This window comes from Mustela putorius, unplaced genomic scaffold (assembly GCF_011764305.1).
Source record: "Mustela putorius furo isolate JIRA1106 unplaced genomic scaffold, ASM1176430v1.1 tig00000596_pilon_pilon_pilon, whole genome shotgun sequence".
NCBI classification, from domain to species: Eukaryota; Metazoa; Chordata; class Mammalia; order Carnivora; family Mustelidae; genus Mustela; species Mustela putorius.
The window spans coordinates 6,694,863-6,719,199 of record NW_025421428.1 but is presented as its reverse complement, the minus strand read 5'-3'; the positions used below and the strand labels follow the sequence as shown (position 1 = coordinate 6,719,199).

The window sequence follows — 24,337 nt, the reverse complement described above, 5'->3', positions numbered from 1 at the left end:
TCCTGGCCCTGTGTGAGCCCCCTAAATCATTTCCTCCACTCCTTCTGGGTGGTTCTTGTCGTAACCTTGCTTCCTTTCCTCACACACAAGCGCTGACTTGTCCTCAGCTGCAGGCTCAAGAGAGCCCTCTGCAGATGTGACTGATGACAGTATCTGCAGCCCTCTCCAGCCCTCTGCCCCATTAACTCCAGCTCCTCTGGCCTTTCAGACTGTCAGCTGTGAATCCTCAACTTGGGGGGATTTGTTGGGCTGTACCTGGGCTCTCCCTTCCTGTGTTCCATCCTGGAAATTCTGAAGGCTGGTAGGTGGGGCATTCATAGGACTTTTTCTCTCTGTTCCCATCTCAGGAATCACTGACTGTCCTTTGCTGTCTAAAGCCCAGTACTTGACAAAGTACATAAAATAATCTTCAAGTATTATATGTACACACAGAAAAAAAAAAAAAAGATATCAGAAATACACCAAAATGTAACTAATACTTCTTGTGGATCTGTCTAGGTAGTGAGATTCAGAGTTTTGTGGTTTTTTTTTTTTCCTTTATATTTTCTTGTTTTCTAGTTTGGTTTGGTTTTGTTTTTTAACTAAGTTGGACTTAGTTAACTAACTTTTTAACTAACTTCGAGATCAAGAGTCTCATGCTCTACCAACTGAGCCAGCCAGGTACCCCTGTTTTGGGGGTTTCTTCCCTACTGAATATATGTTACTTTATGATAAGAAATATTGTCCTAAATTATATTAACTATAAGTGTACTGAGAATTTACTGTATGGCAAGCATTGTGTTAAACATTTTTCATAACATTATCTCTTTAAAGATTTTTTTGGTAAGTAATCTCCACACGCAACGTGGGGCTCGAGCTTAACAATCCCGAGTCAGTGCCTTGTTCCACTGACTAAGCCAGCCACGTGCCCCAACATTATCTCTTTAGTTCTCAGAGACTCTATGGAAGAGGTTCTGTTAACTCATTTTATTGATGAGGAAATTGAGACCAAACTTAGGCAATTTACCTAAAGTCACAAAGCAAGTAAAAGCAGGACCCAAAATTTGAATCCAGATTTAACCCTAGAATTTGCCTGCCTATTCTGCTTTCCTGTTAAACAGTAGTCCTTCACATGAGAGAATGGGAGTTTAGTTCCAGCTTCAAGATGTTCTGGTGCAGCATAGAAGATTTATTGTCCCTTGTGCTGGAGTATATATCCCATATATCTATTCCTTTTATTCATCATGTTTAAAGGTCAACTTGGCAAAATTCTGAGTTCCAAAGCCCTAGATCATAATTCAGCATTCATCAAAGAGGAAGATGAGTGAATGTACACAGAGCTGCAGCAAGTAGTAGGAAAGTATCAGGGAAGCAATTGCCCCTTTCTTCAACATGCCAAGCAATGGTAGTTTGACCCTACTGATAGGAAGGATGCCCAAGGCCTTTGGAATTAGACAGGCTTCCAGTGGGAAAGTGAAGGTACAAAACTCATGGTTCCTGGAGTTTGCTAAATCCTCTGTGATATGTGAGCATCTGTTGTGTTGTTAAAGATAGTTTTAGTTTCTTTGATCTGTGAACTTAATCTTCTTAATCAGTAACCCTGTGGAGTCACTGTTCCCCTTTAATGGGTATGGAAACTGAGCTCAGAGAATTGACGATGCCCTGGTGAAATTTACCAAACCTGCGCAAGTTGTGTACCTGGTGTTTGACTTTGTCTAACTCCAAAGCATGCAGTTTCAGGCTGCTTTTAGTTTTAATTAGCTGTTTCTTTAGAATTGTGGATTTCTTGGAAGTCTAGGCTTTTTTCCCACGGCATTTCATCAAAAGTGAATCAAGCATGCATTTTGTGCTAGTCCCTATGATAGGTACCAGGAATACAGTGATTAATCAAATCTTGTTTCTGTTCTTGTAATACTCACAGATCCATGGATAGGCATGCATACGAAAAGGTGAAATTGTAAAAATTAATAGGATTAGAACCATTAGGGTAGGGAAGAATTGATGATTGTAATGTCTGAATTAGCCTAGAATTAAATGATTCATGAAACTAGCCAGGCAGAAGGAACAGCGCATGCAAAGGTACATTGAGGAAACGGCAGTAACGCTATTTGTTGAGAACGTTGGGAATATAATAAGAGAGAATGGAGAGGTTGGTGAGGGACTTGATCACGAAGACTCTCATAAGCTTGGGAAGGTGTTTTATTCTGAAAGCAGTGACAGGTTTGAAGTGGGAATGTCAGAGTTTTATTTGAGTTTTAGAAAGCAGCCAGAGTAGAGAATGGATTTCGGAGGTAGGGGGCAGTCGGGGGGAGGGTATGATGAGACAGGGATGGAGAAAAGACATGTAGAAAAAAGTAGGAACTAACAAGACAAACCTATAATGAAGCTCTTGAAATAAACCAGATGAGAGATAATGGTGGCCAAGAATAGTACAGTGGAGATGAAAATAAATATATGGGTTCAGGAAGATTTGCTTATTTTACTTAATATTATTAGATTTTATACATACATAGAAATACATAAAGTAATATAATGAACCATGTTCCCATCCTCAATAGCTGTCATCCATCTAGTGTCTAATTCTGTCTCATCAATTACTTTCTCCCCTTCCATATTATTTTGAAGCAAATCTTAGGTATAATATTATTTTATCCATTAAGATTCCAATATATATCTCTAAAAGATTTTTTTTAAGATTTTATTTATTTATTTGATAGAGAGAGAGATCACAAGTAGGCAGAAAGGTAGGCAGAGGGAGAGAGAGGAAGCAGGCTCCCCGCTGAGCAGAGAGCAGGACTCGATCCCAGGACCCTGGGATCATGACCTGAGCCGAAGCTGGAGGCTTAACCCACTGAGCCACCCAGACTGCCCCATCTCTAAAAGATTTTTTACCTACAGATTTCTCCTCCATCTTTTTTTCTTCTAATTTAATTTGAGAGATTGAGTAATTTGTCTTGTTGAGTTTACCACAACCCAGATTTTGCTAATTGCATCTTTGTGTTATAGATGAATATGTTCCTCTGTAGTAGTTTTTTTATTTCAGTAGTTAGATCTAGAGGCATGACCATCTTCAGATTCAACTTTTTTGGCAAGACTACTGTCTCATGGGGGTATTGAGTTCTTACATCAGAATATGTATTACTGCCTTTTTCTCTTGTTATTTTAGCTGTTAGTAGGATCCATTACATCCTTTTTCTCTTGTTATTTTAGCTGTTTGTAGGATCTAGGATCCATTATTTCATAGTAATATTCTAATTCCAGTATTTTTTGTTCACTTATTTTCTGGTATGCTTCTATGGAGAGAAATTTTTCCATAGGTATTTATTTCCCTGTGGTATATTTCACCTAGGAAAGGCATGATTCTTTCCCTTTATGTAAAAATTTTCAAAATGCTCTGTTGGTTCCCTAACATCTTTCAATAGTGGCAAATGAATGTTTTTAGAATTATTAATAATTTTGGATTTAAACATTTGTGCTTCTGTTAATTGTAACTTTTTTTAAGGATACTCAAATTGTCCATCTTTGGGTAGAGAATGGGTGTTTTGGCAGCTTTCTGAGGGGATAGAAAAGAGGAATGATGGCAGGTTGAATGTGGGTGAGGTCAAAGGGGGGAAAAGGAGTCAAGGAAAGAGTCCTTTTGGCTTGGGAGTTGAGGCCATTCACTGAAACAGGGAGCTCAGAAAGAAGAGCAGGTTTTAAAGAGAGGTTGTGTCTGGACATGTCTGACGTAATTATGATCTCTAGGTGGAGATGCCCAGGAGGCAGCTAGATATCAAGATGTAAGGCTCAGGGGAGCAATCCATGACTCCAGGACCCAGGATAGGGCTCAGTTGCTATGTGTAGTTGACTCAGATATTTTGTTTGATAAAAATCAGTCTCTTTGCTGTCAGAAGCCACATTCTACCCCAGAGCAAGATTAGTAAACCCCTATTGCCTTCTCTCTTGTGCCTATCCTTAGAGTCAGGTTCAATCTCTAGTAGAGTAGGAAGACGGGGTTGGTTGCAGGTAGGATTGCCACTTGGCTGGTTTACAACCGGTCCTGTTGGTTTTCAGATTTATTACACCCAGTCCCTCAATTAGAGGAGAACTGTGTGTATGGGTAGGATTTACTGGAATTGGAATTGAGGTTAGGTGAACTGGTTTTGGCTTTGCAGGAGTGGCCTCGTGTAATCCTTTTTGTGAATATTTGTACTCTTGACATTTTCTTTTCTTCTTCCATATTCCTGCTCTCTGAAGTGTAACTATTTTCTTTCTTCCTTCCTTTAGTCAACAAATATTCATTAAGCACCAGTTTATGTCGAGTACTAGGAGCACACTGGGAACATAAAGGTGAACAAGAATAAGGGGCACAGTCTCGGCCTTCATATAGCTTGGAATCTAACAAGTTATACATGTTAATCAAAAGATCACCGGCAACATATGACTCCACACTAATATAGGAACTCCGCAAATAGGACATCCTGGCTAGAAATATACAACCAGTGCTGGACCTTTATTTATTGGAAGATTCAGTGTCACGTAGGCTTACAAATCATAGAAAACAAAGGGCCTGACACATAAAGGGATCTGAAGTAGAGTTCATCAGGGGAAAATTCCTCCTATGAAGTAAGGAGTTAGAAAATGTGGAAATGAAATAGAGTATTAACACATGGTTAAGTTTAATGAAGGAACTGCACACTATCCATCCACCCACACAACACATGCACCGAGAGCCTTCTAATTGCTTTAGCATAATGCCTGCAATCTGCTAAAAACCCAAGGCTGGACCCTGGGATTACCAAGGCTTGACTCTTTGGCGGTGGCGGGGGGGGGGGGGCGTATATTCAGATTAATAATGAATATGGAACTGTAAATAAAAACACTAAGTGATTTGTATTGTGGTGTATTTTAGGGATCCAGGTGGAAACAAGAAGGGTGTGATTTGACTTTGTCTGATTTGGGGGCTGAGAGGATGGAGTCTTAGAATGCCTCACAGAGCAGCAGATATTTAAATTGATTCCAGAAAGATGAGTAAGTATTAGTGGAAGCAATAAGGAAGTAGTAAGAAGAGTTACTCCAGGCAGATGGAATAGTAGCATGCTTGCACTCCAAGTGGGTCAGTATGGCTGGAGTGCTGTGCACTTACAGGGAGTGGTGATAGATAAAGCCAGAGAGATCAGCAGGGGCTGGATTGTAAAGGGTGTGGGGAGTGTGGACCTTTATTCTCTAAGTGAGCTTATGCCACAGTTACTGGTGGTGCAGAGTGATGGTAGTAGTGGTCGCACACCTTACAGGCCTTTGCCGTTTCCTCTCTTACGTTGAACTTAATTACTTATTGACAGAAACCTCTTGTGTTATCTGACTTTTTCCCCCTCTGGGTTAGGCAGATGGATGGATAGAAAATGAAACCATTTGAGAAGTCAGGGTTGAAACTAGTCTGTCCAGAAACTACTGGGCTTCAAGTGGTTTTCCTTTCAAGAAGCACCACGAGAAAGTTATCTGTCCATTTGACCTGCCCCTAAGTCTTGTTTTTACTTCTTAACTCTCTCTCTCTTTTTTTTAAACTTCATTTGCACATGAGGCTTAATAACAGTTTGAGCTATTCTGTATACAGAGCTACAGTGTTTATTTCCATTACCCTCTGGGCTGGCCTAGGTCTTAATTGTGAAGAAGGTAAACACGCAGGCATGGTGTATGGGATGACTTTTTCAGCCTTTTCAGACTTCTCAGGAGACATAATAGTTAACTACATTTTTGTTTGCATATATTTTGTTTGTTTGAACTATATATCTGGTTATTTTTCTATTTATTCAGAAGGGACTGATTATTCATACTGTAATCTGTTCTTGATTGTGATACTTTACAATTTTACATACAAAATCTTGACTGGAGAATTATTTTTTATTAAAGATTTTATTTATTTATTTGACAGGGAGATAGAACCAAAGAGCGCAAGCTGGGAGAATGGCAGAAGGGAGAAGCAGGCTCCCCGCTGAGCAGGGAACCCGACATGGGGCTCAATCCCAGGACCCTGGGATCATGACCTGAGCCGAAGGCAGATACTTAACTAACTGAGCCACCCAGGCACCCCATGGAAATTTTTTTTTTTTATATGGAGGGAGGGCTTCCTCTTTCCCAGTTCTTCAGTCTGTGGTTGGGAACCTGATCAATCTGTGGTTGGGAAACTGATGTAATTAAATGTCCTACTCATATTTAAATTGCCTTGATTGTCTCAAAAATATATTTCTACACTTGATTTGTGCAAATCAGGATCCAAATAAGCTATATACATTGCATTTGGTTGTTGTATAAGGTGATTTTTAAATCACATCCTGTAGTCTTTTCTTCCTTAAGATAGTCATGTTACTTTTCTGCATACAGATTTCATTCATGACTTTATTGCATAGGTACTAAAAAGTATTAAAAATTCTTTTGAGGGGCGCCTGGGTGGCTCAGTGGGTTAAAGCCTTTGCCTTCAGGTCAGGTCATGATCCCAGGGTTCTGGGATCGAGCCCCACATCAGGCTCTCTCCTCCATGGGGAGCCTGCTTCCTCCTCTCTCTCTTTCTGCCTGCTTCTCTGCTTACTTGTGATCTCTGTCTGTCAAATAAATAAATAAAATCTTTTAAATAAAAAAAAAATCTTCTGAGATTTGCCCAGTTCTACTCCTCCCTTCAAGTCCTGAAATACCTTTGCTACCTGTCTACTTGCAGAACTACAAGGTTCAGCTCAAATGTAAGGTCCTCTCTATATCTCCAGTCTGATGAATTATGCATTCTTCTGTGTTTCCTTAACACTTGGTACCTTCTGTTATACTACTTTATATGTACTTCTGTTATACCACTCATAACATCCAATAATCAGTTATCTGTTTAGTTATGCTTATACTATAAGTGGGTTAGTGTGGAGTGGTAGAAAGTGAAGCTGGAGAAGTCAGCAGATGTTGAGCACCTTTAGGGCTAGGATCACATAATACTAATTTCAGTTGTCTCAGGCAGCATAAGCCTAGCTTATAGTAGACGCTCAACTAATGTCTGTAGAATTGGATGAAAATCCCAATTTCTGAAATATTTTTAGTTTACCACTCTGAGTTATTTTTTTGTTTGTTTGTTTGTTTCTTGTTTCCTGAACTGTGAATTCCCTTCTCCAACTCCATGATAAAAGGCAAAACTGGAAATCATATCTAAGTATGTTCTTTGTTCTTCTTGTTCTTTTTCTGCACTCAAGAGGTTTGCTTGTTAGTCCTAGATAGTATGGATTTCACCTGGCTGTGTTTCCTTATTCCTGTTCAGTTGAATTCAGCTCTTTCCCTTGCCATAGGGGATGTCTGTATCAAAGATCTGACAGATGAGAAACTGAGACCTTGGACTCTTGTTTTTTGTTGTTTGCAAGGCTAAAAAGGAATTTAAAATATTCTCTGAATATTTCTTATTTTCTGAGATGGATAGAGATTTTCTAACTAGGCCTCCTCCGTCATAGTGGTCACATGGTTTTCACTTCGCATCACATTTTTGGTGAAACTTCTTAAAATTAAGTCTGAACTGATTCCAGTGATTGGGTGGCTGTTAGAATGGCTCTCTTTTGTCTTACATTGAAAAACCAAGCATATTACATCTTGATACCTCCCTTTAGCTTCAGAATCTTCAGTCTTCTTTGAAAGCTACCATTTGAATAATAAACAGATGGGAAATAATGTTGAATAGTAACATCTGAGAAGAGGGTTTTTTTGTTTTTTTTGTTTGTTTGTTTTTTTTTCCTGTTCAAGATATGTGGTATAATGGAAAAAATAAGGGACTAGATATTTCCTCCATTGTTGCTCTTATGGCTCCTGCCTTTTCCTTTCATTGGGCTTCAGTTTCCCCATCTATAAAATGAAAGTGGAACCAGTCTCTTGCAAGATTCACTAAGGTTCTGCCATAATTCAGACTCAATTTTTGAATTCTGTTAGATAAGCAGAATATAAATGGTTAGATGTAGAATTTTGTTCATCTACTTTTTTCTACGTTACAAAGTTAGTATTAGGAAGTAAAAATGTTGCTGGTTTCTTATTTTCTTATTTTCTTTTCTCTCCTTCCCATTAATAAATTCTAGAAATGCTTTTTTTTTTTTTTAAGATTTTTATTGATTTATTTGACAGACAGAGATCACAAGTAGGCAGAGAGGCAGGCAGAGAGAGAGAGAGAGAGGAGGAAGCAGGCTCTCCGCGGAGTGGACAGCCCGATGCGGGGCTCGATCCCAGGACCCTGGGATCATGACCTGAGCCGAAGGCAGAGGCTTTAACCCACTGAGCCACCCAGGCGCCCCTAGAAATGCTTTTAATCTTTAAAATTATTTTTCTTGGGATGCCTAGGAGAAGTCAGTCAGTTGAGTGGCTGCCTTTGGCTCAGGTCATGATCCCAGCGTCCTGGGATTGAGTACCGCACTGGGCTCCATGCTCAGGGGGCAGTCTGCTTCTCCCTCTGCCTGTCACTCCCTCTGCTTGTGCTCTTGGGTGCTCTCTTTCTCTGACAAATAAATAAAATCTTTAAAAAATAAAGTAAGGGGGATGCCTGGGTGGCTCAGTTGGTTAAGCAGCTGCCTTCGGCTCAGGTCATGATCCCAGCGTCCTGGGATCAAGTCCCACATCGGGCTCCTTGCTCCGCAGGGAGCCTGCTTCTCCCTCTGCCTCTGCCTTCCACTCTGTCTGCCTGTGCTAGCTCTCACTCTCCCTCTCTCTGACAAATAAATAAATAAAATCTTTAAAAAAAAAAAAAAATAAAGTAAGGGGTGCTGGGTGGCTCAGTGGGTTAAAGCCTCTGCCTTCAGCTCAGGTCATGATCCCAGGCTTCTGGGATGGAGCCACAGGAGCCCCACAACGGGCTCTCGGCTCAGCAGGGAGCTTCCCTCCCTCCCCTCGCCGCCCTGCCTTCTGCCTCTCTGTCTACTTGTGATCTCTGTCAAATAAATAAATAAATAAAATCTTTTAAAAATAATAAAATAAAAATAAAAAATAAAATTATTTTTCTTGTATGTAGTTGTTTTTAACAATCTTACTGGGACCCCTGGTTAATATTTACAGTTTGTCTTTTGGATTCACTTGGCAAATGAGATGTATGTTCATGTTCTCTTTCTCCTACTCCCAATAGAACCTATAAAGGACTTTTTAAGAAACCTGTGGGACTGAGGATGTGAAGTTTATGACTCTATATCTAAAGATGAAGATTACCCATCTTCTTAAGCTATGTTAAAGATTTGTTCCCAGGCTTATGGGTGTATCAAAGATTATTACTCAAACCTAGCCTTAGGGGCACCTGGGTGGCTCAGTCGGTTAATCGGCTACCTTTGGCTCAGGTCACAATCCCAGAGTCCTGGCACTGAGCCCCACATCAGGCTCCCTGCTTGATGGGCAGCCTGCTTCTCCTTCTTCACTGCTTGTGCTCTCTCAGGTGTGCACTCTCTCTATCTCTCAAATAAATAAAATATTTTAAAAAGAGAGGGGGCAGCTGGGTGGCTCAGTGGGTTAGAGCCTCTGCCTTCAGCTCGGGTCGTGATATCAGGGTCCTGGGATCGAGCCCCACATCGGGCTCTCTGCTTGGCGGGGAGCCTGCTTCCTTCTGTCTCTCTGCTTACTTGTGATCTCTGTCTGTCAAATAAATAAATTTTAAAAAAAAAGAGAGAGAGAGAGAGAGAGGCTGACCTTAAAAATCAAGGGCATTGCTTTAGTCTTGATCTGGGAGCCCGACGAATAGCTTCCCCTTTGATCTTTCCTCCAAAAGTTGGTACAATAAAGCAAAGATGCTTACTACATGTACTCTATTAGATGCAGATACTGAGTTTTAGATATACCTGTGTCCTTCAGGGAGGCAGAGAGCTGCCCTTTGAATGAGTGTTCCCCATTGAATAGCTTTTTGCTGGTAGACCTTCCCTTTGTTCAGATTTTCCCCCTCATTCTTTTTATAGTCACTTTACTAAAATTGTAAGAACTGCACTTAATTCCACAGAGACTATGAAGAAAATGTTAATCTCTTAGAGGAGTTTGAAAACTGGCTGTTGTATTTGTATTGTGGTGAGATATGTGGTGGCAGTGGCAGAACATATATTTTTAGGCAACAAAGCATAGCCTTTTCTCCTCTAAATCATTGGTTACTTTCTCTTTAGGTCCTACTTTGTAAGATGATCCTAATGGTCTCTACTAGTTGGAAAAGCCCTCTCGTAACTGTGCTAGCAATATTTGCCATTCAGTTTGTATGGGTGCCAAGTGACAGATTCCTCTCCCACCCCAAGAAGGGTCTCCTTTTCTGGAACACTGTTACAGAATGTGCTTGGCCTTAAGTTACTCCCAAGGCTAGGGAGAAAGGGAGATTTCATAGTGTGAAACATTTTGCATAGTTAAAAAGAGTTTATCCCTGAAATCAGTCAGTCCTTAGGTCATACCACCTTCTCTCAGGAATTCGCCCTGTAATTAGTGTTCTGTTGTCTGAATGGATAGCTGCTGTTTGACATCATATCATTAGCATACGGCTCAGATTTGCCAGCCCCTGCAGCTCTGTGGCAGAGTTTGAGCATAAATAAGCATACATACTCTGCTGTATTACTGGCATGCTTCCCCAGCAAGGAGGCATAGCACAAGATTGCTTAAGATCTTAGGAGTTCTAAGGGAATGAAGCAGGTAGCTTAAAGAGTTAAGCTTTTGGCTGGGGGCAGGGGATATTTCTAACCATCATGCTTTCTAAAAGATTTTGCAGACGTAGTTTTCTTTCTCTACGTTCTTTCAAACTAGTGTGTATAATATAACCAGAGCATGGAAATTAAGGACCAAAATTAAAGAGAGCCCTGCACAATAACTCAGAGCTTCAGGTTTTAATTTTCTCAGAAGAATTTGCCTTGTCACTGTTTATTATAATGACAAAAAGCAGGGAATCCCAGTCTTACCCTCCCCCCCCATCCATGCATAACATGGAGTTTTTGCTTTGTCTTTTCCTTGTGTCAAATATTTCAACTCTAAATTTTCTAGTCCAGAATATAGGAAAATAGAGTATACAATAGCTCTTGAAAGAAAAAAGGGGGAACGCTCCATGTATTAGAACTCTTCTAAATTAGATGAAGATCAAGTCTTCTAAAATGCTCCCTTTTTATTTTAGGATCTCAATTTAAGGAAGGCCAGACGAGTATTTCCTGTTACATGTTCACATAGTACTTTTCAGAGAGATACTCTAGGCAGTATTGTTAAAAAAGAAAATAAGTCTATCAGCTCCACTTAGATAACCTTTGGTAATAAACGAACTCCATACACATTGTGACCTTAGCGCCTGAACTTTCTAATCACATGACTGGCTTGTAAACTGACCTGTGAGGATGACTGTTGTAGTCCCAGCTAAGAGAGAAATTGGCCAAGTGTCGGAAGGGTAGTCATCAAGCTGGACTTGTCCCGTAATCTCTGTTTCTTCATGGCTGCGATAGAACTTCTCAACAGACTCCCAGAAGCATGAAATGGAGACATGGGAAGGTAAAGGAACTGACTGTTTAAGTTTGGGCCCAAATCTGAGGTTTAGAAATTTCCTTTGAACGCTCAGAACAAATAGTAGCCTTGAGGGAGGAGGGAGGCAGTTCACTCCGTTTTTGTATCTTAGCAGAATTCAGCCAACAAGTTTTCATGTAAGCATGAAAATGTTTTGGATTGAAAGAAAAGTGAGGGAGAGATGTAGTAAATTGATTGTTGTGGTTGATGATTGTAAGAGAAAGAGTACACAAAAAAGAAAAAAAACAAACTGGGTGTAAGTTTTATAGTGACTTGAAAAAATTTTAAGCTTAATTTTACATCACAGTCCTTAGGTAAAGTTTACATTTTATAAAAAAAATTGTTCTGTTTACCTCTTGACAGAATTTGTTTATATGTTAAATTCCTTAATCCAGTTCACCATCTGTGAAAGCCTTATTTAGTACTGTAATTATAGATAGTATTGGGGTCATGGGGCTGTTGATAAGGCAGCCTCATTTCCTTTGGGGGAATTTAGATATTTTACGGTTTGGGGTATAAGACTAAGCCACTGCTAATTTCTTTTTAAGTAGGTTGTTTTTAAAATGGGTAGATTCGTGTGTGTTTCCTTAATATCAACTAGTTGGTATTGTGATTTGTATATTCAGAGATAAGCTCCTACTTGTATGAGGAAACCCTAGTGCCCCACAACTTTATTATCTGGACCAGATACACAGTTAAAGAAACAGCTAGAAGATGAATCTTAGCATTAAAGATTTCTTGTATTTGTTTGCTGTGTTTAGAAAATACAGAGTCTAAGACTTTGCCAAAAGTTTTCTTTCTTGTAGACAAGCTCTGTTGAGCTATAGCCAGAAGAGTTTCAGATTTGAGGAAGTTAGTAAATTTCTAGGACATTAACTAATAAATAGCTAGTCCTAGGAAAGCTTCCTAGCCCCGTGCAGCATGGCTAACATCTGCCACAGGCAGCTTTGCAGTTTCGTTCTCACTCTGAGGACGCACACATCCAGGGAAGAGGAACCGGTCTTCTCTCAAACAACATTATTCTTCATAGTAATACTTCCTATATATTCTCTCCCAGCACCATATCTGCCAGAATTACAATCTCATTGGTTTTTAGTGTCTATTAGTGGGAACAGAAATGTTTGTAGAAATTATTGGTTACATGCAATTCCTGTTATTTTAAATTTTGAACAGCTTCCTCTTCTTCTCCCAAAATACACAAAAATTCATTGTATTCTGGGTATACTAGCTTTTCCAAAAAGGAGTCATTTAAGAAGTAAGATTTGCTCTGGACCCATTAAAATAGGAGTTTAAGGGCAGGCAGAGATACCAGAGTGGTGGTTGCATAAGTTTGGAAGAGATAGCCCTGGAGGATTTGGGTATTTTTCCAACCAGCTTGAATCTCCTAGTGCTGTATGGTCCACAAGTTCTGAAAGAAGAAAAGATTTGAAGGGAAAGTTCTCCCTCACTTCTTATTTAATTAAGTATTGAAACTTTGATTTTCCCTAGCTGTTCAATGACAGAAAATAAATTATGGTACTAAAACAAGAACTCTTATAAAACAAGGAAGTGGATTTTAAAATTTTCAACCGAATCTTCTGTATATAATTCTAGTATAGCAAAATGAATTATCCCAGCTGAAGACCTTTGGAAGCTTAAAAAGCAAAAGCAGACTACTTACAAAAGAGTTGAGTGAAAATGCTACTGTAAAAAAAGTGTTGCCTGGTTTTAGATATCGGGCCCTTGTCCATTTAAATTAACCTTTGTCACAGCTGGGCATACAAATGTTTTGTTTTAGTTCACAGAGGGTTAACTCTATTCAAGCTTTCACTGTGGCAGGCCTGATCTGTGGAGTCATACAATCTGGTCTTTCAGCCCTGCCAGTCGCTAGGCAGGAAGTCTTATTTCTTAAGCTATCTTTCAGAATGGGGGTTGGGATTTGGAGAAAGGTGGGGGAAGGGCCTTGGAGCATCTGTAAGGATCAATAACAGAAAGGGAGCCGCAAGAGAGGCCATTGTGCACACTTCAAGATAGATGCGGCCCTTGTGCATGGCCCCTGCCTGGCAGGACAGACACCTAAAACCAAAACAATGCCACCAAATGAATTCCTTGTGAAAATCAGATTGCTCTTAAAGGAGAAAATACTTAAAAGAGTGCCCTTTTAATGTTGGGAATGTTCTCGTTCCTCAACTTGCTAGGATGATGCAGTCCCCACTAGAAATAACTCCAAATTGATTTTTAAACGCCTTTTGTCCTCATGCTAATACTGTATTGAATTGGAGAGGGTGATCATTTTGGTCTTAGTCACATGCATCAATGCATTGAGTAATCTTTTTCTTTCTTTTTCTTTCTCTTCCTTTCTTTTTCCCTCCTTTTCCTTTCTTCTTTCTTTTTCAAATTCTAACGTTTGCTTTACCCTACTGGGGTTGGAAACATCATTCAGGGAATGAAAAAAAACAAAATTTGGTTAGGATTTGAGTAACACTTGTGTGAAATCCCTCCCCCAACAGCTGGTATTGGCTCATGAAACTTCATCTGAACTAAACAGATGCTCTTAGTGGTTATTTTGAAATCATTTAAACCAGACTCATAGCCAAGAAATCTACAAAAATCATAGGGTTTATTTTAAAATGCATTTAACTCATGATGTCATGTCACATCTTAATGCATATTATATGTGGGTGTTGAACAGAGATACCTGAGTTTGGGAAAGTGAGCAGTTCCACCAATGAAATTATGATTTTAAAAGCACTACCAAGATTGTTGTAATTTTACTCCAGTCTAGCTTTTCAGGTTTTGAATTCTTCTTTCCCAAACCCACCTGTAACATTCCTTTTTTACTGTATCCTTTTTCAGAGGACTAAGGCAGTTGTTCAGTAGGTGCTTTTATGATGCAAATTATTTATTGCTGTTGGAAAGAGTAATGGAGTCATTGCTGCCTCTCTCCCACTAAACCCCCAAAGTATTGGTGACAACTGATGGTAACAGCTGTGGAAAGTGGAATCAGAAAGAGCCTCTACTATCATTCTCACCATTTGAAATCTTTCAGGAATGAATGCATAAACCAACGTGGGGTCCATACTGTGACTTGCAGACATGCTAATGGAATAAGGGCAGGGGTGGGGGGTGGGCAGGAGAAAGACCTGCAGTTGAAATGAGTCCCAAGCTTAATTTATTTTATGCTTCTTGAGTTGAGGTGACACAGTCTCCTGGACAGTTTTGAGGCTTGAGAGAATATGTAGACACTTAACGGGATCATCTGGATATTTTTAACCCATCTCTCACCGATACCCCTTTTCTGGGGAAAATGATGTATTAAAATCTAACTTAATCATCTCAGTACCTCCTTGATACCATTTTTTTGCCTCTGTGATACATTACATTTTTCATTAATACTTAAACCAAGAGTTCTTTTGCTTTAATGGGCATTTTCCAGAGAGATACAGATATTACTGACAAAACTTGGAAGTTCAGTTACCATTTACATTGTATTAAAATGGGGTATGAAACCTACCATGACCCTTTTGAACAATGTGGTCTTTAATGTGCTTTAAGGGGGAGGGCCTACTGAAGGAGAAGCCATAAAAGTCTTCAGGGTTCAAGATGAGGTTGGGATTTTAGCCCATTGCTTTTGTCATTTTCACACACAAACATCACTGCAATCATGTTTGATTTAGCATCCTTAATACAATGAGGTGGGAAAACAAAAGAATATTAGAGGCACAAGCACGGTAACCAAACATTCTCCCTTCCCCCCCAATTTTTTCAGATGGTTCTCTTTTCCCTATCTCCCCTGCTACTAGCTATGCTTTCTTTGTAAGCAAGAGAAATCAGTTTGTTAGAGTCTTCTTTCTGCACGCCTCAGTGGTTTGCTTAGGCAATTGAAAAACAAGCCACTCCTCAAATATTTTTTAGCCATGTAAAAAGTCATGTCCAAAGAGTTGGTAAAAACACCATAATTAGGAAAAATGCGTCTACTCCTATTTCATGGTTGAGAATTTGGGGGCATTCCCGATGCACAGCTGTTTTACGTATTTTGAAAAGCCTGATAGATGTAAAGGTCATTGCTAACTCTAACAAGGTCTTGATGCTCACACTGTCATCCAAGGACCTTGCATCAATTAGGATGAGAAGCATGGAAGGTCAGGAGTCAACTGACTGGTGGCCTCTTGTGGATTCTCAGTGGGGCCAGTAAGAATTCCTATAGGATTTTTAGCCATTAAAATGAAATAAAAACAAAAATAAAACCTGCTGCTACTTTCATGGCCTCTGAGCAGACCTCTTGATCTGTATGGTTAGGACGCATCCTCTGTTGCCCAAGTATCCTAAAAACCTGTATCCTAAAAACTTGGCTGCAACCATTGCTTTGCTACAGGATTCCCAGTATTGGGGAAAGAATCTGAGCAGCCTGATTCTGTCACTTCTGTGAGCCTCAATTTCCTCATATGTACAACAGGGGATAGTAATACCAATCTCACAGTGTTGCTCTAAGATTTATTTCAGAGAACCTCTGTCATAGTGCTCAGCACATGCTTAACATGCTTTGACATTGAAATGAGTTTTACAGAATGTCAAGTTTAGGGAGATTAGGAAGGAGAAGACTTTTGGGTGAGCCTGTAGCTGGTACTGTTTAATATTCCAAGTAGAAAAGTCTGCATGCCCCTCAATATCACAGCTGGGCATACAAATGTTTTGTTTTAGTTCATTCAGGGAACAACATTCAGGGATGAGCCCTTTGGAAATTTAGCTTTGAAAATGTGTAACTGGTGAGATGAGCTGCTGAGTCTTCTCCTTTACAACTAGTTGTTGCCCTAATAATCTGTTCCTGGGCTAATAAAAATAATTAGTAATGACAGTGTCTCTGCAAAATTTGTGGCTTTCTTTCCCCTACGAGAGTCTTTTACAGTTGTGCAGATTAGAAGAAAAAGGAGAGGGGATGAGTTCTGTGAGCCCACAGATTAAGTAATCAACAGGAAAGGAAGGATAGTCAGGATGGCCACCTCCTTCTGTGTGTTTGCTAGATAAATAGATGCCAAGACTGTGACCGTGGTCATGTTTAATAGCCCCTTCTCAGAAGCTTTACCACGAAGTGGTAAAGTTGGGAATATTGTTATCATGCTAATCACTGCCCTCTTTAACTTTGCAATCTTTGATGTCCCTGCCTTCTGGAGGTTAAGAGCTTGTATCAGTGGCTCAATATTCTGATTTCTGTGTATAAAATGATAATTTATTTAGCCAACATTCATTGAGCATTTACTGTATTCAAATCCCTGGGAAAACAGGTGAATTAGAATTGCAGCTCTCAGTTTTGAACCACAAAGAGGTAATAATGTTAATGTTACTTAACAGATATTAACAATTGTGAGGAGACAAGGAACATTTGGCTGCAAAAGCGTCATTCAAAACTGGCAGAAGGATTTGTTTCACTTGGGCCCTGTATTTCTTTAGTTGTTGTTTTTTTTTTAAACTAAGCTTGCTCTACATTTCTGAAATTTTGTTTTCTTCCAAATTTATGGCTCCAAAATAGAATATTCAAATATTTTTCTTAACATGATAAAATTAGAGCTCTGGATTGCAGTTGGCAAAAGTGGGGAAATACTCTAAACAGCATTACTCTGTTTGCATTCTATTCACTGTTAGCAAAAAAATTTCCATTTGTGAGGTTTAGCATGTTCCCTCAGAGTGATGGCTAAGGCATCCTAGCTTTGCTTTTCAAAGGAGTGATAACTTATGGGTAATCTATTAAATGTCAATTACAGTTCATTAAATAACCATTCTATAGCAGATGCATGTTTTGGATATTAAAAAAAGAAAAAAGTAAACACCATCCCAGTGGCCATTTAATCCCAAAGTGCATAAACATGAGTCAGTGCGGAAAGAAAAGGTGTGTTAAGAGAAAAGCTTGGACACACCTGGGTTGGCTCAGTGGGTTAAGCCTCTGCCTTCAGCTCAGGTCAGGATCTCAGGGTCTTGGGATGGAGTCCTGCTCAGCAGGGAGCCTGCTTCCTTCTCTCTCTCTCTCTCTCTCTCTCTCTGCCTGCCTTTCTGCCTACTTGTGATTGCTCTCTCTGTCAAATAAATAAATAAAATCTTTTTTAAAAAGATCATAGTTTATCATATGTAGATTCAGTTCCTTAATTCTTTATCTCTACCAACCATTAGTTTTACCTCAAAGTAAGAGAATGATGAATGTCTAGGGAGGAGTAGGGTAAAGGAGTGCTAGTTTTACAGAAGGTGAAAGTATTGATTCAGTGCCTCAGGGAAACCGAACCCTTTGGCTACATTAGTGAAACTGTGTGTGTGTGTGTGTGTGTGTGTGTGTGTAAAGTATGAAGGAGTGCTTATATTCCTTGTTTAAGTTTCATGATTTTCGGTCCTGATGGTGAATGTAGAGAGACTCTACCACTTATTCTGAACATTGTTTTACATGTGGAAATAGTTACAAATGTACTTTTTGGCAAATAGTATGAGACTCTCCAATAATGCACGTGTGTCTTTTCTGGCCCCATTAAATTAAATCTTTCCTTTTGGTAAGGCAAAGGAAAATGTGGCAACTACATTTTCCACTCTCCTAGAGCATATGGTTTTACTTAAAGCATGCTAATTGGTCTCTCTTTCACCAAGACCTTAGAAATGGGGGACCTGGGGAACTGAGTACTGAGCTTTTAAGCATTGGTGTAAGGTATCTGTGCTGGCCCGCTAGTTTGCCATCTAGAGTCCTTACAAACTGTGCACTTTGATTTGCAAGTAGAGAAGCTATACTCTTCATTCAGCTGATACTCACTGATGCTCTGTGCTTGGTATATATTGGGATGCAGAAAAAGTAAGAATCTCCCCCTGTTCTGTGGAGCATACAGTTTAGTAGAGGGAAATAAATAGGTAAGTGCAATAAAATATTGGAGGAGCAATGATAGCAATCCTGGAGAAGTTGTGCAGAGGTTGGAGTGATCATTTCTGTTTGGACTGTCAGACTTCACCCAGGAAGGCATCATGAGAGATTGGTTGACATTTGCCAGGCGGGTTAAGTGGGGAAGGGTCTCCTAGCAAGAAAAGAGCAGCATGAGCGAAGGCACAGCAGTATAAAACAACCTGACAGGGCATCCTGTGAGTTATAAGTAAGGCCCGCTAAAGGTTCTAGATGCAAAGGAATCCCTAGAGAGAGCTTTAGTCTGTGAATGGATGCCCTTACCCCTGTTGAGCAGAAAAGAGCCCTCTTCACATTCCTCTCAATCCACCCCTTGCAAATGTGTTGAAGAGATTAATGTAGTACTTTGCTAGAAGGCAACACAGGTCTGCCACAGAGCTGGAAGCCTGTTTACCACTGCTCCTGGGATTTACAGAGAATATGCTATAACCTTACTTAACCTCGTTGCAAATTGCCAGTTCCTTTAAGAGGGAGAGGTCTTGGTTAAATGGTTTTAAGAAGTTGTACTCCCTGCCTAGGGCCATCTGTGCTCGGTAGGAATGTTTCAGACAGAAATGGGCTCTGTTGTATTTCTTTAATGAATGGAGAAATAAGAGTCTTAATAATACCTTAGTAATGTATTATTTTAATAATATCTCTTTCACTAGTTAAGACTAAAAGGTTTCTTTTAGTTTTCTAGGGCAAGTTGTGTATCTTTTTACTAAGATATTCATTGTAGTTATCTAGGTCAAATAGTTGATGATTAGTGACCAAAGTATTATAATGTTTTTGGTTAAGTCCCACTAAGTTATTTTTGTTTTTAATTTTAAATTTTATTGTAAAATAAACATGTAGTAAAATTGAGTTTTTGAGGGTGGTGTGCAGTTCTATAAATAAAGATTTGTAGAATTACCACTATAGTCAAGATATGGAGCAGTTTAACCCCCAGAAATTCCCTCGGACGACTATCCCTTCGTGGTCATAACCTCACCCTACTCCTACTTACACCTTACTCCTTACCTCTGGCAACCACTGGTCAGTCTGTTCTCTGTTTCTATACTTTTATCTTTCTGACAATGTTATATGAGTGGAATTACATAGCATGTAACCTTTTGAAGCTGGCTTCTTTCACTCAGTATAAATGCCTTTGTAATTAATCCGAGTTGCTACCTGTATCAATCAATAACTGATTCTCTTTTTTTATTGATGCATAGTATTTCATCGTATGGTAGGTAGTTCAGCCATTCATCTCTTGAAGGGCGCTTGAGTTATTTCTAGTTTGGGGTGATTATGAATAAAACTGATATAAACAGTCATGTACAAGTTTGAGTGTGAACCTAAGTTTTCATTTTTCTGGATTTTGTTTAAATTTTATTTATTTTACACAGGGAGATCACAAGTAGGTAGAGAGAAGTGGGGGAGGGAAGCAGGCTCTCCGCTGAGCAGAGAGCCTGATGTGGGCTCGATCCCAGGACCCTGAGCTCATGACCTGAGCTGAAGGCAGAGGCTTAACCCAGGCGCCCCCTAAGTTTTCATTTTTCTGTGATGAATTACCTAAGTGTAGACTCAAGGGGTCATATGGTAAGTATATATTTAACTTTATAAGAACCAAGAGAAGTAGGGAGACCAGTAGTAGACCAAATGGTCATTCAGGTGAGAGATGGTAATAGCTTGAAGTAGTGCTAGTGGTAGTGGAGATGAAGTGGAGATTTGAGATCTGTCTTGGAGGGAGAATTGATAGGATTTGCTGATGGTTTGGATGATGGAGTATAAGACAAAGGGATTAAGGAGTGACTCCTAGATTTTAGGCTTGAACAGCTAATGGATATGGGTTTCAGTTAGTAAGATGAGGAAGATTAACGAGTATAGGAGGTAGGAATAGAATCTAGAATTACATTCAATAAATTTAAGATGCCTGTTAGAAAGCTAAATGGAATGCTAAATAGACCTTTTAAGATACTGAAGTCTGAAACTCAAGAGAGGTTTTTGGTTAAAGTACACTTGGGGGGAATTATCACAATATAATGGAAGACTGAGTCCTTTAAAGAGAGAATTTTGATAGAAATATCTCCCAGAACTATCCCCTGCAGATACGCCAACCAACATCTAGGAGTTCCAAAGATATTCAGTAAAAGTGATTGAGAAACTAGTAGTCTGAGAGAAAGTAAGAAAATGCGGAGAGTGGTATTATGAAAGCCAAGGGAAGAAAGTGTTTCAAGGGGCCCCTGGGTGGCTCAATTGTTAAGCGGCTGCCTTTGGCTCGGGTCATGATCCCAGGGTCCTGGGATAGAGCCCCGCATCGGGCTCCCAGGTCAGTGGGAAGGCTGCTTCTCTCATTCCCACTCCCCCTGCTTGTGTTCCCTCTCTTGCTGTATCTCTGTCAAATAAATAAAATCTTTTAAAAAAAAAAAAAAAGTGTTTCAAAAAGCAAAGAGTTCAGATGCTTGTCCAGTTTCTTTCATTCATTCAGCAAACATTCCTGAGTCCTTTCACTTCGTAAAACTCCATGGATAGGCCCCACAGTGATCAGGACAGATAAAGTGCTGGTCCACATACAGTTTACACATATATTTTAAGGATTTCAGTGTGGAACTATATAGTAATTCTGAGGACCCATCTATATTCAGTTCTGATATTTAAATTTCAGAAAGTTGCCTTGAACACTTCTCTCAGGATTCCATAGTATTCCCAATTTCTGCAAAGAGTTATCAGTTCACTAGAACAGAAAGTCTGGAATGCAAATTCATGCGATCCAGAATAGCAGCCATTGAGTGTTGTAGACAGATACGTCATCTAAAAGCTGAATGAAGGGCGCCTGTGTGGCTTAATGGGTTAAAGCCTCTGCCTTCAGCTCAGTTCATGATCCCAGGGTCCTGGGATCGACCCCACATCGGGCTCTCTGCTCAGCAGGGAGCCTGTTTCCTCCTCTCTCGCTCTGCCTGCTTGTGATCTCTGTCTGTCAAATAAATAAAATCCTTTTTTTAAATAAATAAATAAATAAATAAAAGCTGAATGAAATGCAGAAGCAGCTGGAGTGTGGAGAGTGGAGTGTATAGTGTAATGCAAACATGCGCTAGTTACTTAAATTCTCTGGACCTCAGTTTCTCCATCTTCTGCGGCTCTGAAATTTAATGACTGCAAAATCCAGGATCAAGTAATCAGAGAAGTCACAAGTGGCAAAATACGTAATAACAAACACATCAACTCTCAAAGTCAGTAATATCCACATCAGTGGAACCTTGGGTAGCCAGATCTGTCTCAAAATCAGGGTTTGACAGTGTAAGTACAAGATTTTAACAGTTGCAAGCTATATATTATAATGAAAGTCCCTTAGAGTCTCTTTGGAATAAAGGCAGAGACAATTTTGTGTATGCACACTTTCCTAAAGGAGAGGTTAACAGCTCTTGCTTAACTCTGGTATAATTGTACTTTGTGTGTGTTTATCTATAGGGACCTGTAAATTAAGCTCAAATTCATGGAAGATATTTCTTTTTAATCTCTTGCTCTTTTTTTTAAGATTTTAATTTAAAGTAATCTCTACTCCCAGTGTAGGGCTCGAATTTGCACCCTCAAGATCAAGAGTCTCATGCTCTATCAACTGAGCTAGCCAGGTGTCCCATGGAAGATATTTCTAAAAAAAGAGAGCTATGGACCCTGGGTGGAGATATAATAACCACAGCATAATAAAATGCAACTACATTGTTTGATCCACATCTTCATTTGTACAGGTCTTTTACATATTTTAATCCCTTCATTTTCACAACAGTTCCGTAAGATGAATATAGATAAGGAAATTGAAGCTCAGAGAGATTATCTCACAATTCAAATAGTGACTAGCTAGAATGCAAAGCTGGGGTTGCTTTTGCTTTATAATTACAGTAAAAATAAAATATATAAACAAAAAACTTAGAGGACAATTTATTACAAAGGCCCAATAAATAATTTTTTCAGTCGATATAAAGGGGAGCAGTCACGCTGCTGAAGAAAGTCAGATATGTGAAGCTACCCTATCTATACCACTCTGATAGGCAAACCCAGGAGGCCTCAGGCATAACAGTTAGATCTCACTCAGGTGAATTACCGTCCTTTTTTTTTTTTTTTTTTTTAAGATTTTTTTTTTTAATTTATTTATTTGACAGACAGAGATCACAAGTACGCAGAGAGGTAGGCAGAGAGAATGGGGGAAAGCAGTCTCCCCGCGGAGCAGTGAGCCCAATGTGGGGCTCGATCCCAGGACCCTGGGATCATGATCTGAGCCAAAGGCAGAGGCTTTAACCCACTGAGCCACCCAGGCGCCTTTACCATCCTTCTTCATAGGCACCTTGAACTTTAGAGAATATAGGGCCTTTTTTTTTTTAAATAAAGATTTTATTTATTTATTTGAGAGAGCGAGCATGAGAAGGGGGAGGGTTAGAGGGAGAAGCAGACTCCCTGCCAAGCAGGGAGCCTGATGCGGGGCTCGATCCCATGACCCTGGGATCATGACCTGAGCTGAAGGCAGAGGCTTTAACCCTCTGAGCCACCCAGGGGCCCCTTAATTTTATTTTTAAGTGATCTCTACACCCAGCATGGGGCTTGAACTCACAACTCTAAAATCAAAAGTTGCATGCTCTATCGACTGAGCCAGCCAGGCACCCCAAGCACAGTAGATTCTGAACAATTTATTTTCATACGATCCTTACAAGCAGGAACATGTCCAGAGGGAAAGGCAGATGACCAGTATGATAAGGGGACTAGAAATCATGTAACTATGTAAGTCACTTGTTGAGACTAGTGGTATTAAATTCCAAAGGCTATAAAACTCTTGGTGGAAGGGAGGAAGTAGGCATGTTCAGGTTGGAAGTGTCAACAGATTGAATTGAGACAAGTATGTTTTAGTTACATATTTAAGCTTCAGGAACTGTAGCAACCACTCTCAATCCTTATGAAGTCATGAGGTACAGCCCCTCTGCTTCACATTACCCCACCCCTCCCCACCACCACTACCACAGAGATGAGCATCCTCTCCTTTTCTGGAACAAGGCCGTCTCACCAGTCACATTCACAGTTCCGGGCTTATCCGAAGCTAGCAATCCTTGTGTCCTCATTACAAAATCTTGGGAACAGAGAATTTCATTGAACCAACTTGGGCCATTGTCTTTTTGTAGTCCAGTTAGCAGTAGCCAGTATCTCTTCTGCTCCATTCTGTTTTTCTAGCAGTGTAAACCTGCTGCCTTACAGGGCACAGCAGTGGCTGTTCTCAAAAGCAAAGAGGGTTGGTGTGAGCTGAGCACACAACCCAAAAGTTACCTATTACAGATTCTATTTTCTTAACGATATACTGCCTTCTGGCAATCTCATGCATGCCTATAGCCTCCCTACAGAAGACCCCCAAGTCAATCTGACTCCAGAATTGCATGTTACAGCATTCATCGAGCCATTCATTGAGGCCTTTATCTCAGATAACTATACTCCTCTAAAGTATGATTAAATACCTCTAGCCAGCAAGCCTCTTTGCCTTAACTGTTCCCTCTGGCTGAAATTCCCTTTGAAATACCTCTGCTCTAACGCCCAGTTCAGGTGACACCTCTTCTAGATAATCTTTTCTTCAGCTTCCTCGTCTGGCACTAGAACCATCCACTCCTCTGTGCCCAGTATACCTTCTCTTTCTAGTTTAGTGTTGACTGCTCTGTATTGAAATTATGGAATGGATGTCTGTCTCCTTCACTCTTGTGAGGTATATGTGAAGAGTGCTGAGGAACTCTCAAATGTTTATTCAGTGAATAAATGTCACAAGATGATTTGAAGCAAGAAGTAGTAATTATTACATAGTGAATCATTGTCTACTTTGTTCTTCGAGCTTCAAAAACATGTACTTGTCTAGAGCTCTAGTGCATGGATCCAGGCTAGCTGTTAATGAAATATCTATATTTTTTGAGAGAAGATGCCCCAGGTTAAACCACCTCTTTTTCCCCCCTAAATAAATAAGGGATCCTTAAGAGTTCCCAGTAGCAGTCCAAA

At 39.9% G+C, this 24,337-nt stretch overlaps 1 protein-coding gene across 3 annotated transcripts in view; it reads left to right on the top strand.

Annotated features, from left to right (window-relative positions):
* NR6A1 (nuclear receptor subfamily 6 group A member 1) overlaps positions 1 to 24,337 on the top strand; it is a 225,979-nt gene that overhangs the window by 145,340 nt on the left and 56,302 nt on the right. Inside the window, exon 1 of one of the 3 annotated variants that reach the window (XM_004757343.3) lies at positions 10,906 to 11,442. The exons of the other annotated variants lie outside the window; for them this stretch is intronic. Coding sequence (XP_004757400.1) covers positions 11,427 to 11,442 — 16 coding nt within the window. The 5' untranslated portion in view covers positions 10,906 to 11,426. Of the gene's footprint in view, positions 1 to 10,905; positions 11,443 to 24,337 lie in introns of those variants that run through there. 3 annotated transcript variants of the gene reach the window in all.